This window comes from Hermetia illucens, chromosome 5, assembly GCF_905115235.1.
Source record: "Hermetia illucens chromosome 5, iHerIll2.2.curated.20191125, whole genome shotgun sequence".
Classification (NCBI taxonomy): domain Eukaryota; kingdom Metazoa; phylum Arthropoda; class Insecta; order Diptera; family Stratiomyidae; genus Hermetia; species Hermetia illucens.
The window spans coordinates 86659944-86677318 of record NC_051853.1 but is presented as its reverse complement, the minus strand read 5'-3'; the positions used below and the strand labels follow the sequence as shown (position 1 = coordinate 86677318).

The 17375-nt window shown below is 40.4% G+C and overlaps 2 protein-coding genes across 2 annotated transcripts in view; one reads left to right on the top strand and one right to left on the bottom strand.

Moving 5' to 3' along the window:
- The window catches only part of LOC119657917 (D(1A) dopamine receptor), a 251021-nt gene that overhangs the window by 83133 nt on the left and 150513 nt on the right, over nucleotides 1–17375 (bottom strand). The window lies entirely within an intron of this gene.
- On the top strand, nucleotides 360–17144 carry LOC119658153. Its single transcript, XM_038065421.1, has 2 exons — nucleotides 360–392; nucleotides 13539–17144. Exons 1-2 carry the CDS (start codon nucleotides 360–362, stop codon nucleotides 17142–17144), a joined length of 3639 nt encoding a protein of 1212 aa, XP_037921349.1.

The window sequence follows — 17375 nt, the reverse complement described above, 5'->3', positions numbered from 1 at the left end:
TGAGTTGGAATGTCAGTCCCAAATGGTATTACATTACCATTGATCTTAAGTTCGGAACGAGATATATCAATACTGGCTCCTAATGCTACTAAAATATCAATTCCGATTATAGCATCAACATTTTGAAAAGAAATGTTGGCTATTTTCCAATTCATAATAGCTTTAACACCAAACTCTTCTGGTGCAAATGTCCTAATTAACTCAGTGCATTCGATTTTTCCATCAAGTGTATGGAGGTAAGCTGGCTCTCTCAATTTTCCCTACTAGAATATTGTACTTTTGCGGCTGGCATAATACTTGTTGATGATCCAGTATCAATCAAGCAACGAAATAAATGACCATTGATAGTTAATTTAAGAATGGGTAAAATTGTTTTTGACAATCCGAGGCAGGTAAATGAAAATCCTGATTATCATCATGTATATGTAGTGATGTGTTATTTGAATTAAACGTATTCATAGACCTATCAGTTGGTAATGAATGGTCTACAGGTTGGTTATGATAGTTTCTCGAACTTGAACCTCTATTTCTTGAAGGATTATTATTAATTTGCGAATTGTTACTAAAACGCGAATTATTGTTTCCCATTTGGTACTGTGGCTGTTGGTTTAACCACTGGGGATTCATAGTACAATTAACAGGCGTACCTGAATTGTGATTTAAATTTCTATAGAAATTTTGGGAATTTGGCTTCCCTCGAAATTTATTCTGTCCAAAATGGAGATAGCCTGTTTCATGAAGGATTACTCTAATATCCTCCAAAGTAGCAGGATTTCTTGCTAAGAGAACACTTTTGAGTGGTTCTGGGCACTTATTTATATATATGTTTTTCGCCATGAGATATCTACTTTTAATTATTTCATCCTTTGGCTTGCTGTTGTAAACGTCGCACTGCATAGTCGTTCCTGTAGCTGCAATTCTGTCTCTGCTGTGTCGAAATGAGTGATAAGCGTCCTTTTCACGTCGTCCCACGAGCTCAGATTATACGTCAATATCGCCTGTCATGCTCTTCCGGTGATTCGCAATAATATTTGCTGTGTCAGCTGCACTTTAAATTCACTATGATTCAAATCACTTTTGATGGCATCTATGGCCCTGATAAATGGATACAAATCCGACTGATTTCCATCGAACGGAGGGATGGATGAAATAAACGATGATAACTTGTTGTAGTCCATCCTTTTTTGTTTTTATTTGGACTGAATCGAATTTTTTTAATTAATTCTTCCAGTTTCTCGATCTTCCCGGTCTCTCGTCGTCGCACAAAGACCAAACAAGTCGGGATACCGGAAGCTAGACGCTTCAGGTATGAAAGGTTTTGTGTATTTCTTTTATAAAGAGATTTGAGTATGCATTTGTCCCATTAGCATGTGGCACGTAAAATATTCATATATTATGTGAAAATAGCCACTTTCAAGTGATATTGACATTCATAGTCTTGAATTTGCCCAGGAGCGACAGCTTTGACCTAGTATAACTTTGTTGGTAATAGTGCGATTTTCACCCAGTTTGGCGGGCTCTTGCTCTATACTGTAGCCTACATTGCTGCAAAATTTTGTGATTCTAGGGTGAACTTAAGGGGAGTTTTCCTGTCAATTACTAAAAATTATAGTAATATGCTATTATTAACTTTATTTGAACAGGTATCGGTATGGAGGGTATTTCGGAGCCTAGGCACCATACAGTGGCAGCCCCCTGATTTTTTTCAGATTTTTGGGTTTGGTAGTTCTTGAGAATGGGTTCGTTAAAAAAATGATCACTTTCAACCCCTCGCACTCCCCACCTTTTCAACGAAATTCAAAACTAAGATCGGCTTCGAAAAGTATTAACTGAGACCTTTGATTTGATACTCCACATGACTATATTTGGTGAAAAAAAAATTTACACCCTCCTTTTGCATGTATTGCTTTAAATTGCTTTAAATTCGTCGTAAAAGGATGTAACTCACTATATGCGTGAGCGTTCACAGACGGACAGACAGACAGGCAGACAGACAGACAGTAAACCGATTTTAACAAAACCTTAAAAAAGGGTTCGAGAAGACTTTTCATGGTTTTACTGGTCTTGCGTAAAAAATGAATTTTCACTTTATCTTTTTAAAACCGCGAACCGACTGCGCCAGTTAAGTAACAACACTTAGTGTGTATTTGTTACACATTTGTTTCTTTTAGTACTTCCGTACTGCGATATAGAAACAAGACTATTGTAATGTCGAAACAAGACTGAGGTTCCTTCTCGGTCACCTCGTATTTATATTTCCTTTAAATTATTTACATAATATACATATGTTCCTTATCTTCTATGAAACTATCTAATACATAACACATATTAACATATGGTTCTTATCTACGTAAAATCCTTTCTATCTAAGTAAAATCCAATCCTTTTATTAGGGTCATTCTGAGCAGCGAAGATGCGCAAATGCATCTTCGTTTATTATTCAACAACAGGACATGTTGTGAAAGAAAACATTTGACCTGAGTCGGGTATGGCGAGATATGGCAAATGATAAAGACCGAAATATTTATAAGGGTCATACGGAGGAAAGAAGATGCGCAGGTGAATCTTCGTTTATTGTTATTTAGAACCAGGATTTATGCTGGTCGTTAAAAGATGCCGCCGGTGTGTACTGAGATGTTCTTTGATGCGTTCCAAGATTATTTTAGTTATTTTTTGGCGACTGTAAGGCGCACAGTTACCCCTCCCCCCATTATTACACTCAAAACGGAATCTTAACAAGCATTTCTTTCTTCTACTCTCTGGTTTTCCTAGGAGTGGAACTAGCAGATCTGCAGAAACTGCAGGTGCAGCGATTAACAACTGTGCGGGGAGACCGTCAAGCCCGGCTTTACACCGTTTGAGGGCATTGATGGCCGAAATGATTTCTCTTCTGTTGGGAGGAAAAGTCCGTATTCGAATATTACTGTGACTAGTAATTTCATCAACAAGAGGCAGAATTTCAACGGATGTGATATGGTTGCACCTTTTTAATCGTTTGTTATCATCGATAAGAACTCGATCATTGACGTCTTTCACCGGACCTTTGAAGGATTTGCGGTTAACACTTCTGAAATCATTGCGTTCTGCAGTATCTTTCCTTTTGTAATGGCTTGGTATGACGTTGGACTTAGCGGAATTCCACTTGGTATAGGCGTTCAAACGCGTCCGGCCCCCTATCACTCGCAGCCGTCAATAAAGCTTTCAATTCTTTCGGCAAATCGATCCGCTTTCACGATTCTGTAGTTAGCCAGATCTAATCACTCCCCTCCGGGATGTGGCCAATGATCTGCGCAACACCCGAGAAAAAAAAGCATTTTTGATGGTGGCCTAATGTTCATCGATATTCTCAAGCGGGTTAATCAGCACATCTGCCGTCCGCCCGGCAAAATATCTTTCCTACTGTCAAGCGAAAGCAAGATTATATAATACAAGCGGTCGAAGATGAATTTGGTGGGACCGTATTTCCTCATCACATGTCCGAGCAAGGTGTTGTCAGAATTCACCTTGGCACTCATATACCCATCACGATCACAATGTCACCTTGAGGAAACCCCTTTTGAACTGTCTGTAATTGTTCGCAGAAAGCATCCTGCTTCAGCATTATACAATTGTGATGCTCCTTAACCTGGACCGGAATCTTTAGTCAGAAGTTTGACTAAAACCAGTTGCCAGCGCCCTTTTATCTTTTAAGTAAGTAGGATCGTCCGAGTCTAAATGCTTGGCACTTAGTGTTAGTATTAGGTAAAATAGCAAAAGGCAGAGTCATACTTAAACCCCAAATAATTTTATTCGCGTTTCGCCCCAGACCTGGTGTTTCAATTTTTTTTATTAATGCATGCTCATGTTCGCCATTAAACCAGTTGTTTCTTTCACGTTGATTTGCATGTTCAGCTACTTGCTGATCCACGGTATTGACTGTTACTTAAATGTTGCTTTTATTTTCCTTGAAATTTGGTTGGCTGCCTTTAAGGACCCGTTCAGACAATTTATAACGGTCTTTTGAAAAACATTGTGTAAAAGACTATTGTAGCAGCCAACGACACGGCCAAATAGGGAAAATAAGTGATAACTGTGAGTGAGAAGCCTTGTTGAGAGTGGAAAAAAAATAATTATTAATTGGTTCGGTTTAAAAAAAAATTATGACTTTTGAAGAAAGATGATTGACTTATGTCGTCATTTTGTAGAAGTGAAGGCCAAGTTTGACTTCTTTTATCTGAGTGATAGTGTTCGTCAAACACATAAGGAGGACTTTATTCTCGAAAGACAATTGGTCAAAATACGGTGTATCCAGAAAGATATGTCAGCAAACCGAAGAAAAGGCACGGAGTACTGTTCGAAAAATTGCAAACAAGATGGGGAGGAAAAAGCGCGTGAAGTATATCACGCGACCAGCTTACACCAGTTTAAATTTACTATTATTGAAATGTGTAAGGTGGAAAGTGTGCTTTTCGGAAAAGGAGAAAATAATCCTCGAAAGATGAAAGGTGTCCTTGGTAATTTAATTGGCTAGTGGAAACTTTCTTTCCAGAAGACTATTCCAGCACAATAACGACATTAGATGGAAAGCGCGCATAATCTTCTCCCGATATCACAGAGTAAGGATACTTCTCATTATATTTGAATTATAAAAGCTTCAAGGATGGTTTGCAATTGACTAATTACTACCTAACAATTAAGACAAAAGCAATGTATCATTAGGTCTTGCTCTGTCCGGCAAGGACGTACAGAGACATGGAGCAGAATAAACGCTTGCACCTAATAGCATTCAATTAAGTTAAGCGTTAAGCAATAGCAACAATGGAAAAACTTTTACGTTCTCTCATTGTCCTTAGATGATTGCTCCAGCTCCGTACATTAATGAGATAAAGGAAAAGTAGAAAGCTGGGAAATAGGATGGCTGATATGTTTTGTGTTTGTAAGAATGATATAAACAGTTTCGGAAAAGTTGTCGCTGTTGTGATCCTATAGTTTCCACGATGTGTAACAAAAAGGATTCGGCGAAAGTTTGCACATAGTTCTATATTTATTTATTAGAATGTAAAATTCCCACAAAATAGGTAATAAAATAAAGTATTCTGATGTCAGAGAATTTTGTCTAACAAGAAAGAAAGGTGGAGACACATATTGAAACGGCTCCGAAAAAGTCAGTCGATTTTACGAGCCTGTGTTTTCCTTTCAAAGTCAATTTACTGCTCGTTACTAGGACTTTTTCCGATGTTGGATTGTAGTTTAGGAAACGCGATTGTATTGGCTAATTACTTTAATGTATAGAAAAACAAGTTTGGCAAAAGGATATATAATAGTTTTGGAACACACACTGTGATCCTTGCTCATTAGGCGACGTCCTTCATAATGAAACCTTTGTTTGATACTAATTTACCATATTACCAAAATATTGTAACTTTTTATAATAATAGAATTTTTCCTTCCCTGCTAACGATTAATTCTATTACAGCCTTCCTAGAAGCTGACAATCATTTTCGTCTTCACGATTACACACTTAATGCAAACAAGCCCATCTCATGTGTTCCTGCGAGAAGCACCTCCACATAATATTAGTGTTGAAATCAGCACGTATTGTTTGCTGACCGCCTATACATATGTATATCGGAAGTGGAAAATAATGGAATTAGCACTTTCCTTCAAATGTTCGGCGATTAGCTGAAGACATGATTCGATGTTTACCCGATTCTGCTGGGAAAAGATGAGATGGCCTCGACTATAATGATCTTCTAGAAGCAGCATGACTTGAAATTTGGACATGGGAAAATTTTCGGGTAGTACTTTTGTACGTGCATCGGTTGTGGATATTGTGTTGAATCCATGGAAGCCATTTTGGCATTGCAATGCGAAGTCAACAATGGGGTAATGTAAATATTTTCAATAGCTGAAGGTTTTGCTTTAATGGTATAGATTGCTAATCAAAATATGTGCTGCCAAGCTTAGGTGTACTTTAAGGTTAATACGTGGGAAATGCTTACTCGTCCAGAGGTCCGGAATTTTCCACAATATTGCTAAAAAGAGTTTATTTGCAATGAGCTTTTAGTCTATACATATCGGGAGGAAAAGTACGGAAAGAGATAATTAACTTTACTTTTCTTAGCTTGAAAAACTGCTGTCCATATTTTACATATATATGTAGGCGACGGAGGAACCCCATTCATTCGGTAATGATGCAGTCACCTTGCATGTTGGCAGCTAGCCCAGCTGCTTATCTTATGTAGCCAGTGCTTGGGAATATTAGTTTTCAACTTTTCAAACTTCATTAGGCCCAGAAACTTTCTCGAGGATTTCTACAGATATTAACTAATTTTTCAAGGCAGAAAATCCATACTAAAGTATTCGCTAAAATAAAGAAAGTCAACATTTTTTTATGAAAGAATGATTGCTAATACCAAGAGTGGAATAATAACTTCAGGCCATCTAGTTATCTGTCTAGCTGGTGTCATATATCCCTTTTGTTCGCTCTTTTGGTCAGCTCGGAACATCCACATCTTCCACATATTCTTCCTGTTTCCTATCTTATTTATTAGGATACATCTTAGCACAAACTAGTGAATCCAGCGATCCAGCGGCGGTTGTCTGAAGGGGGATATTTGATACTCGCTGTGGAAAAGCGTCACAGAAATGGCCTGTCATAGACCATTTGGAGGCATTTGGTCAGCAGCCTCATCTGGCCTTTTACGATTATGATGTCGGGTTCGGAAGAAATCATTTCAACCCATCAGTGAGGGAAGAAAACCGCCTACGTTTCAGGAGCGTTAACTTTGTTTTTCCTGACTTTTACCATAATATTCAAATAATAATAATAAAAATTCATAATAATCAAATGCGCATACATCGAGAGAACACATGTCGAATTGAAAGGCATACAATATTTCTAGTCTCAAAAGTACGTTCTGAATCCGAATAAGGACAATTTTCTCAAAAATTTTACTTAGGGAAGGAAGCAAACTTATAGAAGGATAGCAGGCCGGGTCTGAAGGAATTTTGCGAGGCTATATGATTAAAAAATAACAGCTTTTTCCTGGACGAAGCTCTTAATGCCTTTCTCAAAAGATTTTGGGAAAGAATGTTTATGGTACCATCTCGCGCCCGAAAAGGCATTGTTTCATCAATATCATCAATGACGTAACAATCGGTATCCGGTTTAGGGCTGCCCAAGTAAGGATCTCTAGATATCTCGATTTTTCGTCGAGGTCCATTGATTCGATATCCCTAAAAACTTGCCCGCGTCCTGGCCTATGTCATCGTTCCATCTGAGCCTAGCTCTTCTACCTCCTCTTTTTCTATCATAGATATTGCCTTTATAGGCGTTTTAGGTTGGATCATCCTCACCTAAATGGATTAAATGAACCTTAACCTATTGAGTAGGATTTTATCCACAACGAAATGGTCATGGTACATCTAATTAATTTCTTCGTTGTATAAGCTACTTCTGCAGAGAGCCAACAATTATTAGGAGGGTTCTTCTTGCGAATGCGACTAAGAGTTTGCAACTTCTTTTGCTGAGAACTCAAGTCTAGTAGTTGCGTGGACTGGAATACGATGGGCCTCTTGCCTTTACATTAGCATCACGGATTACTTTTTTCAGATTCAGGCATCCTGATAGGGCATCCTCTTGTCTTAGACCGTTATTGACTGTGAATGATCTCGAGAGTCATCCTGCTTATTAATTTCGTTGGGATACTGAGTTCTCTCATGACCGTGTACAGTTTTACCCTGCGGTACCATAGGCGGTCTTAAAGTTGATGAATGAATTGTGCCACTAATGCCATATTCAAGCAGTTTTTCGCTGCTTGTTGAGAAAGGAAATTTGATCTCCCGCTGATTTGTCTATAGCGGAGTCCCTTTGGGATGGGGCAGTGATGTTCTGGGCATATTCGGTCTAACAAGGTAACAGAGAATATTATTAGATAGTACTCAGCAACGTGATAGCTCTATAATTGCACTAAGTAATATCCCCCTTTATATGTCATCATCATCATCAACGGCGCAACAACCGGTATCCGGTCTAGACCTGCCTTAATAAGGAGCTCCAGACATCCCGGTTTTGCGCCGCGGTCCACCAATTCGATATCCCTAAAAGCTGTGTGGCGTCCTGACCTACGCCATCGCTCCATCTTAGACAGGGTCTGCCTCGTCTTCTTTTTCTACCATACATATTGCCCTTATAGACTTTCCGGATGGGATCATCCTCATCCATACGGATTAAGTGACTCACCCACCGTAACTTATTGAGCCGGATTTTATCCACAACCGGACGGTCATGGTATCGCTCATAGATTTCATCATTGTGTAGGCTACGGAATCGTCCACCCTCATGTAGGGGGCCAAAAATTCTACGGAGGATTCTTCTCTCGAACGCGCCAAGAGTTCGCAATTTTTCTTGCTAAGAACCCAAGTTTCCGAGGAATACATGAGGACTGGCAAGATCATAGCCTTGTACAGTAAGAGCTTTGACCCTATGGTGAGACGTTTCGAGCGGAACAGTCTTTGTAAGCTGAAGTAGGCTCTGTTGGCTGACAACAACCGTCCGCGGATTTCATCATCGTAGCTGGTATCGGTTGTGATTTTCGACCCTAGATAGGAGAAATTATCAACGGTCTCAAAGTTGTATTCTCCTATACTTATTTTTCTTCGTGTTTGACCAGTGCAGTTGGATGTTGTTGGTTGATTCTTCTTCGGTGCTGACGTTGCCACCATATATTTTGTCTTGCCTTCATTGATGTGCAGCCCAACATCTCGCGCCGCCTGCTCGATCGGGATGAAGGCAGTTTGTATGTCTCGGGTGGTTCTTCCCATGATGTCGAGATCGTCAGCATAGGCCAGTAGTTGGGTGGACTTGAAGAGGATCGTACCTCTTGCATTTACCTCAGCGTCACGGATCACTTTCTCCAGGGCCAGGTTAAAGAGGACGCATGATAGCGCATCCCCTTGTCGTAGACTGTTGTTGATGTCGAATGGTCTTGAGAGTGATCCTGCTGCTTTTATCTGGCCTCGCACATTGGTCAGGGTCAGCCTAGTCAGTTTTATTAATTTCGTCGGGATACCGAATTCTCTCATGGCCGTGTACAGCTTTACGCTGGCTATGCTATCATAGGCGGCTTTAAAGTCGATGAACAGATGGTGCAACTGTTGTCCATATTCCAACAGTTTTTCCATCGCTCGCCCCAGAGAGAAAATCTGATCTGTTGCTGATTTGCCTGGAGTGAAGCCTCTTTGGTATGGACCAATGATGTTCTGGGCGTATGGAGCTATCCGGCCTAGCAAGATAGTGGAGAATATCTTATAGATGGTAATCAGCAACGTGATACCTCTATAATTGCTACACTGTGTGGTATCTCCCTTTTTATGTATGATACAGATAATGCCTCGTTGCCAATCGTCAGACATTGATTCGCTGTCCCATACCTTGAGCACAAGTTGATGAACCACTTGGTGTAACTGGTCGCCTCCATATTTAACCAATTCGGCTGTAATTCCATCGGCTCCTGGCAACTTATGATTTTTTAGCCGATGAATTGTACGGACTGTTTCCCCTAAACTTGGTGGTGGCCGTATTTGTCCGTCGTCTTCAGTTGGCGGGACCTCAAACTCGCCGATGTTCTGGTTGTTCAGTAGCTCATCAAAGTACTCAGCCCATCGCTCAAATATGCCCATTCTGTCGGAAATCAGATTTCCCTTTTTGTCCCGGCAGGATGAGCATCGAGGTGTATAGGGCTTTATCCTGCTGACTTGTTGGTAAAACTTCCGCACCTGGTGCGGTTGCTCCCTGTACTTTTCTAGTTCACAGACTTGTTGGTTCTCCCAGGCTTCCTTTTTCCGTCTGTGAAGTCGCTTCTCCGCTCGACGGAGTTGGTGATAAGTCTCTGCGTGTGCCCGCGTTCTTTGAGAATGCAACATTACTCGGTATGCGGCATTCTTCCGTTCCGTTGCTAACTTACATTCATCGTCAAACCAGCCGTTCCGACTGCTTTTGCGGCTGCGACCAAGTATGCTTGTGGCCGTATCCATGATAACGTTCCTCAGGTGATTGTGAAGATCATTTTATGTACTGGACAGATAATGTCCTGTTGCTGGTCATTAAACATTGATTGGTTGAGCATAAGTTGGTGAACCGTTTAGTATAGTTGGTCACCTCCATGTATAACCAGTTCGGGTTTAATTCCATCAGTTCCTCCTTGTGATTCTTAAGCCCTTAGATTGCACGGACTGTTTCTTCCATGGTTAGCGGTAGCAGTATTTTTCCCTCGTCTTCAGTTTGTGAGGCTTTGAACTCACCCGTGCTCTGGTTGTTGAGTAATTCATCCAAATACTCAACCATTTGTTCCAATATGCTCGCACGGTTAGAAAACAGATTTTGTTCTTTTTTTTCCACAGGATAAGTACTTAAGTGCATATGGCTTCATCCTTCTGAATTGTTAGTAAAACTTCTGCGCCTGGCTCGGTTACTCCTTGTACTTTTCGAGTTCTCTGACTTGTTGGTCTTCCCAGGCTTCCTTTTGCTGTTTCCAAGGACGGAGTTTGTTTTAGGTCTCAGCACCTGCCTGCTTTTTTGAGTTTGTTGCTCTGCCTGGTATATAGCATTCTTCCCTTTCGTTGCTAGCTTACATTCATCGTCGAAAGAGTCGTTCTGCCTTGCTTTTGGCCAAGTATTTTTGTGGTCGCAATAACGATCACGTTATTCAGGTGGTTGTGAAAATCTTTTATCGATGCTTCATCTCCAGGATCTTTGTTAGCTCGGATTATTGCGGTATCCATTTCCTCCTTACACATGTTACGGTGGATTTAGTTACGGATGGCTTCAGTATTCACTGTTACCTTATTGTCACAGGGAATTCGACATGGTGTTGTTATTCGAACTCGGGGTGCGATGGCAACGAGTCAATGATCCGAGCCTATTTTGGTATTCATCAAGGCTACGAGATGGCCAAACTAGGTACTTGAATCTTGTGCGATATTGCTAATTGAATAATCCGCAGTCCGTTTTCATTTTTATGTAAGCTATGGGAGCCTGAATACGGTCTCCATTCTTAGTTAACCGTCAAGAGTTTCCAAATATGATTTTGATATCATATCTGGAATAGGCTTTTCCGCTCTACTACCCCGTAGAAGGTATCCTTCTCCGATTCTGCAGATTCCTCTGTAATGGTTAATTAGGTTTACACTTTGAAATTTGCCTCGCAAACGCACAGTGCGTTGCTATGCTATGCTTTCAAAGTCGATAACGGCCGGTTTCATTTTTTGGTTGACTAGAAGAGATACCCCGAGAACATGATTTACTGGATGGCCACTATAATATTATATAGTGTAGTGGTCTTCATCCAGGAAACAATTTCCTGTTCTGCTGTTACATCGGTCTTATATTGAGACAAGGTGTCGGCTAGCTTCTGAACAGGGAGGGCAGGTTCAGTGGAGAATGAACAAATCGTTTGTCCATTTCTTTCGCCGGGTTTGTCATTGTGTAATCTATCCATTCCAAGGCTGTTTATCTGGCTTTGTAACAATTCTTTTGCGTGCCCTACATAACCTTCAATCTGGTGGAGAAGTTGGTACAGCTTGTTCTGTTTGTAGGCCCGGGAGACCCGCCTTCATTTCTCTTCGTCTGCAATTTTTCATTAAGAAAGAGTTGACAGAGATCATCCCGTGGGGGTGGAAATATGATTTGGTAGTTGAGCTGTTAGTTTTGGTTGGCAGTTTTACGCCATCAATTAACGGATACAGTGTAGTATCAAATAAAAAGGAATTGTAGAGAGAAAGCTGATGATACTTTATGCTTTGGAGTGAATGTTATCTACGAAAAAAATTGTTAGCTTTCGCTTTAGTTTTCGTTATTTTATTAAAATTCGGCATTAGGAAATTAAGGGTAAGGTATGTTTTTCTAATGACCTGGATAAAGGTTGAATTTTCAACCCGAGTCCTGAAAGGAGAGGAGAATTCGTAGAGGCGGGAGTATTCCCTCTTCAACTAAAAATTGCGTGGGTAACCTGGGAAAGTTATGGGGCTTCAAAGGGGGGAAGGGACATTTTGGTATCATTCTGGTATAGTTTGGTTTTTCAACCGCACCCTGTAGAGAAAGGAACTCCCTCCGTCCTTCTACATAATCACTTTACTCCCGACCCCTCCGGAAGTTTTGTTGGCAGATCAAAGTTTACGATAATGGTATCAAAATGGCCTGCTTCTCAAGGGCCAAAACTATTTAAGGAAGGGTGAATGCAGCAAGTTTTCAGATTGTATGAAGAGAGAGCACTTTTTGCCTTGCCACCCATAACCTTGCTACCTCTCTTCATACACTTCCCTTTCCCTACCCTTCCCTATCCCTTTCCGAGGCTGAAGCTTAAAATTAAATTTCACAGATTTTACCCCAATATAGACCCATTTTGGAGCACCATAAATTTTAAAGGAAGTGGAGATCTGCACAGTTCAATAACGGGGTAGAAAAGAAGAATATTTCTTTTTCTCTTGCGTACCACACTTATCCCTTTCCTTTCCGGGGATATTAATTAAACACTTACATAATGATATCAAAAACCCTTTGAGGGGTCATAGCTTCTCTAAGGATAGGGTGGTCGCTATGAGTTTTGATTAGGGTTGAAAAGGAGGAATCCTCTCGTCCACCTTCATAACCTCCACACCCCTTCGAGGATTGGGTTGAAAATTGCCTAATCTTTACCGTGAATTGTTAAAATTTCTTAATTTCCCGAAGCCTTTTTTGGAGCAATCAAACGTTTGTTTCAATTTTCCGGATTCCACCGCCACTGCGCACTGTGGCAGGGCGATCTCTGTTGAATTCTTTTTGATACTTGCCTATTGTAATATTTTCTCTTTTCTTTACACATACAACTTGAAGTCTATGTAATTGTAATCAAAATTTTTGCTTGCATTTTTCTTTAAATTAGTCTGAGCTAAACTCCCGAACCGCATATATCGATAACTCATAATATTTCATTTTCGCTTATATTCTATTCTTAGTTCTAAATAAAATAATTGAATTCAACCAATTGTTTTAAAATCTGGTGCCGAAACCCGGGAACGTAAGTCGGAATACCTTTATCGGAACGTAAGTCGGAGTGAAAAAAAAATAAACATGGACATAACGAGCGGTTTATCGTGGGCAGTTAACGAAATTAACAAATAGTGCGTCCGAATATTTAAACAGCTCAGATTCCAAAAGTGATAAAACGGAAGACATTGATCTTATTGAAGACGAACTTGTGAGCTTTATCGAACGCATAAATTCAGTTTTGGGTACGTTACGAAAATGCAATGATGAAATTCGACCTTCTATAAAGCTAGAAAATGCCCAGAAAGAATTTGAAACGATTTACGAGTATGAAGATAAAGCCGCGAACATTTTATCGCACCTAAACCAGAGACTAAAACGGTTACGAAAATGCCGCGATAATCTTGACACTTCATCATCATCTAGCCTAAGTATTGAACGAAAAAAGGAGCACACATTTAGCTCTGCTAAATTGCCAAAACTTTCGTTAAAAGTTTTCAGTGGTCATTTTCATGAGTGGCTCCCTTTCTAGGAACGCTTTCGTGTAGCGGTTCATGACCGAACGGATTTAACCGGTGCTGATAAATTTAATTATTTATCAAATCATTTGGTTGGCAAGGCGGCAGATACAATTGCTGGTTTTACACCAACAAACGCCAACTATGATTCGACTGTTTCGTTGTTGCTGGAACAGTATGGAAACGTCGATAAGCTCGTCGATCATACGATGCAGCAGCTGATGAACCTTTTTCGAATAAACTCTCGTCATGACGTGACAAAATTGAGGAAATTATACACAGACATAAGAGCCCATACAAGGTCACTTACCGCACTTAATGTTCCATCGTCACAGTACTCTATAATGCTGAGAAGTTTAATTCTGCATTGTTTGCCTCATGATTTAGTGATCGATTTTCATAGGCTACATCCGAGTAAGCAAGATAAAGCTGCACGTTCAATCGAAGACGAAAATACATCACTATCGGTGGGTATTAGCGAGCACAGTAGTTGTGGTGGTGATCAGCTAAATGATATTCTGTCATTTATTAAAGAAGAGATCTCCTCTCTCGAAATGGCCGAGCTGACAAATGACCGGAGAACGAGAACAACAAAACTCGCAAATACATGTAAAATGGCTGCTGGGTTACTCACCACTACGAACATAGCTGAGTTTTGCTGCTTTTACAAATCAAACAGTCATTTAACGGGAAATTGTAAAACGACGTTATCGCTTGCAGAGAAGAAGACAATTTTGAAAAGCATGGGGTATTGCTTTAAATGCACCAAAAAGGGACACAATGCTAAGCGATGCTTCAATAAACGTGTAAAGTGTTCTCTTTGTGGAAGTAATCATGCTACGTCTATGCACGACCCAACATACCGACCTAAAGCTAAAAATAGAACAACAGTAGCACCTTCAACAACAACGGTAGCACCTGCAACAAACTCTTGTGGCTCAACAACAACATTGTATGCATCAGCTTTACTGCAAACAGAAGAGGTGCTTCTTCAAACGGCTACTATTATAGCTTCGAGTAATTCAAGTTCAGTGCCAGTACGAATAATTCTGGATGGTGGCTCGCAGCGTACGTTTGTCAAAGAAAACATTGTAGCGAGGCTGCAGCCCGACACACATGATACCGTTAAGCTACGTATTTTACCATTTGGAGATTCTAATAACTCTGAGCCAAAGCTCTTTAAACGCGTTCGAATTAAACTACGTAGTTTACATTCAGACGAGGCGATCGAAATCCTGGCTATAGTCGTGCCAGAAATTTGCTCTACTGCATTCCAGTATGTTCGTAGCACAGAATTGGACATCCTTGGCCTTAAGTTAGCGGATACTTCATATTTAAATGAAACGGAATTCGAAATCGGAATGTTAATAGGGGCCGATATTTACTGGTCCATAGTAAAAGACGACTTCAAAAGAATAACCGACAACCTTGTCGCCATTGACACCATTTTCGGATGGACACTACAAGGGCCTATATCGACCCAAGGCACGTCAGTAACATCTACGAATCTCGATGTTGGTGTAATTGAGGACAACTCACTTGAATCTTTAGTTGATCGGATTGAACGATTATGGGTTGTTGACGATATTACATCAAATCATCATAAGCTTCAAGTGGATGATATTATCGAAAAACACATTCGGAAAAATGGCACGCGATATGAAGCATCATTGCTATGGAGAAACGACGAATGCACTATTGATAACAACCGCGGTGGCGCTCTCAAAGGACTTCGACGTTCATTGGTGAAGCTTAGTGAGGATCCGGAAAAGTTAAGACAATACGATGAAATCATACGGGAGATGATTTCAAGTGGTGTTGCAGAAATTTGCGATGAAGCAGAAAAAACCAACGAACGGACTTATTTTATGCCACATCGACCGGTGGGAAGAGGGGAGGAAAGAGAGACCACAAAAACGCGTATTGTGTTTAACGCATCAGCACGATCTGGTGGTAACCCCTCATTGAACGACTTATTGTGGTCAGGACCAAACCTTTTACCAGACATATTAAAATTGATTTTAAACTTCAGGCTTGGCAAACATGGAATTACGGCCGATATCGAACGAGCTTTCTTGCAGATAGAGCTGGCACAAAAGGATCGAAAAGTACATCGTTTTTTCTGGATTTTATCCTTGGATGATTTGCTTTCAATAATCATTCTTCAAATGAATAGGGTAACCTTCGGAGTCACCTGCAGCCCGTTTCTTCTGATTGGAGCATTGTTGAAACATTTGGAGGATGAATCAATCAATTTTCCTGAAACCTGTGAACTACTAAAAGAATCGTTTTATGTGGATGACCTAATCGTAAGTGTTGACGATTTTGAAGAGGCTGTAAAATTGTTCAACGAAACACGTGAAATATTGTCCAGAGCATCGATGAACATACGTAAATGGAAGTCGAACAACGAGAAACTAAGGCAAATTTTCGATACAAATGAAAGCAACAATATTTCAAAACACAAGGTGTTAGGACTCATATGGTTTATGGAAATTGATACCCTTGCAGTGGATCTGGAAAAGCTTTGTCAACAGATATCTTTCGATGTAGTAACGAAACGAACCATTCTTCAAACGTTAGCATCTGTTTATGACCCTTTGGGAATGTTATCACCATTTGTCATAAAAATGAAGCTCATTTTCCAAGAGGCTTGGAAACAAAGTTTGGCATGGGATGAAATTTTACCGGCATCAATGCTGCACGAATGGAAGAAAAGCGTATCCGAAATACATTTACTACGAGCCCTTACGATTTCTCGCTATGTATTCGATTCACCACATCAAGTTGAGAAGCAGCTACATATTTTCGCGGACGCGAGTCCAAGAGCTTACGGATCTGTTGCATACATCAGAAGTAGGAATCTGGATGAAAACATTCGCATTTCGTTTTTATATGCAAAAAGTCGACTTCGTGACAAACGCATAACACTACCCAAAATGGAACTATGTGCTGATCTGGAAGCCGCAAGGATGCGCTGCTATCTTGTTGAGAAATTAAGAGTGAAATTCGATTCAATATATTTATGGACCGATTCAAAAATTACTTTATACTGGATTCGTAGCAGTAAATTCCAGAAAGATGTATTCGTTTACAACCGAGTTCAAGAAATTCAGCAACTAACCGCTAACGACAACTGGAATCATTGCCCAGGATCAATCAATCCCGCAGATCTATTGACTCGGGGTGTTTCTGCACAAACTCTACTGAGTTGCGAGACCTGGCTTAACGGACCGTCTTGGTTATACAACGACATTAGTGAGTGGCCCATATCCGACCAAGATTTCGAAACTCCGATGACCGCAGTTGATTTTTGCCTTTTAACTATTCCTCAGTCGACCACTCAATCTGACTGTGCAGTACCTGATAATCCAATACAAATTGAACGATTCAGCCAATACCGGAGGCTTCTTCGTGTTACAGCTTATGTGCTTAGATACGTTGACCTGCTTCGAAAGAGAGTAGGTTTCAAAGAGTACCTGACTGCGGATGAACTACGGAGAGCAGAACTGTTCTGGATAAAAAGGGTTCAATTTGAAGTTTTCAAAGAAGAAGTAAATGCTCTTAGCAACCGGCAATTGGTTCCTAAGTGTTCGAAGATTTTGTCATTAAACCCTTAACACACACTTAACGTCTCTTATCATTATCGAAGCTCATGAAAAAACATTTCATCGTGGAACGAATTTTACGCTTGTTTATCTGCGAAAACGATTTTGGGTGATCAAAGCTCGCCAAGCGGTCAAGACTATAATTCATCGCTGTTTACTCTGCAAACGTATGAAAGGAAAGGCAGGAAACCAACCATTCGCACCTCTGCCTAAGAACCGATTGTTAGCCTCGCGCCCTTTTGA

Bases quoted from the DNA above. Each gene is read 5' to 3' on its own strand.
- LOC119658153 (XM_038065421.1), top strand. From the start codon at position 360: ATGGGTAAAATTGTTTTTGACAATCCGAGGCAG. The intron at 393-13,538 runs GTAAATGAAAAT...CTCCCTTTCTAG, and splicing joins TTTTTGACAATCCGAGGCAG to GAACGCTTTCGTGTAGCGGT.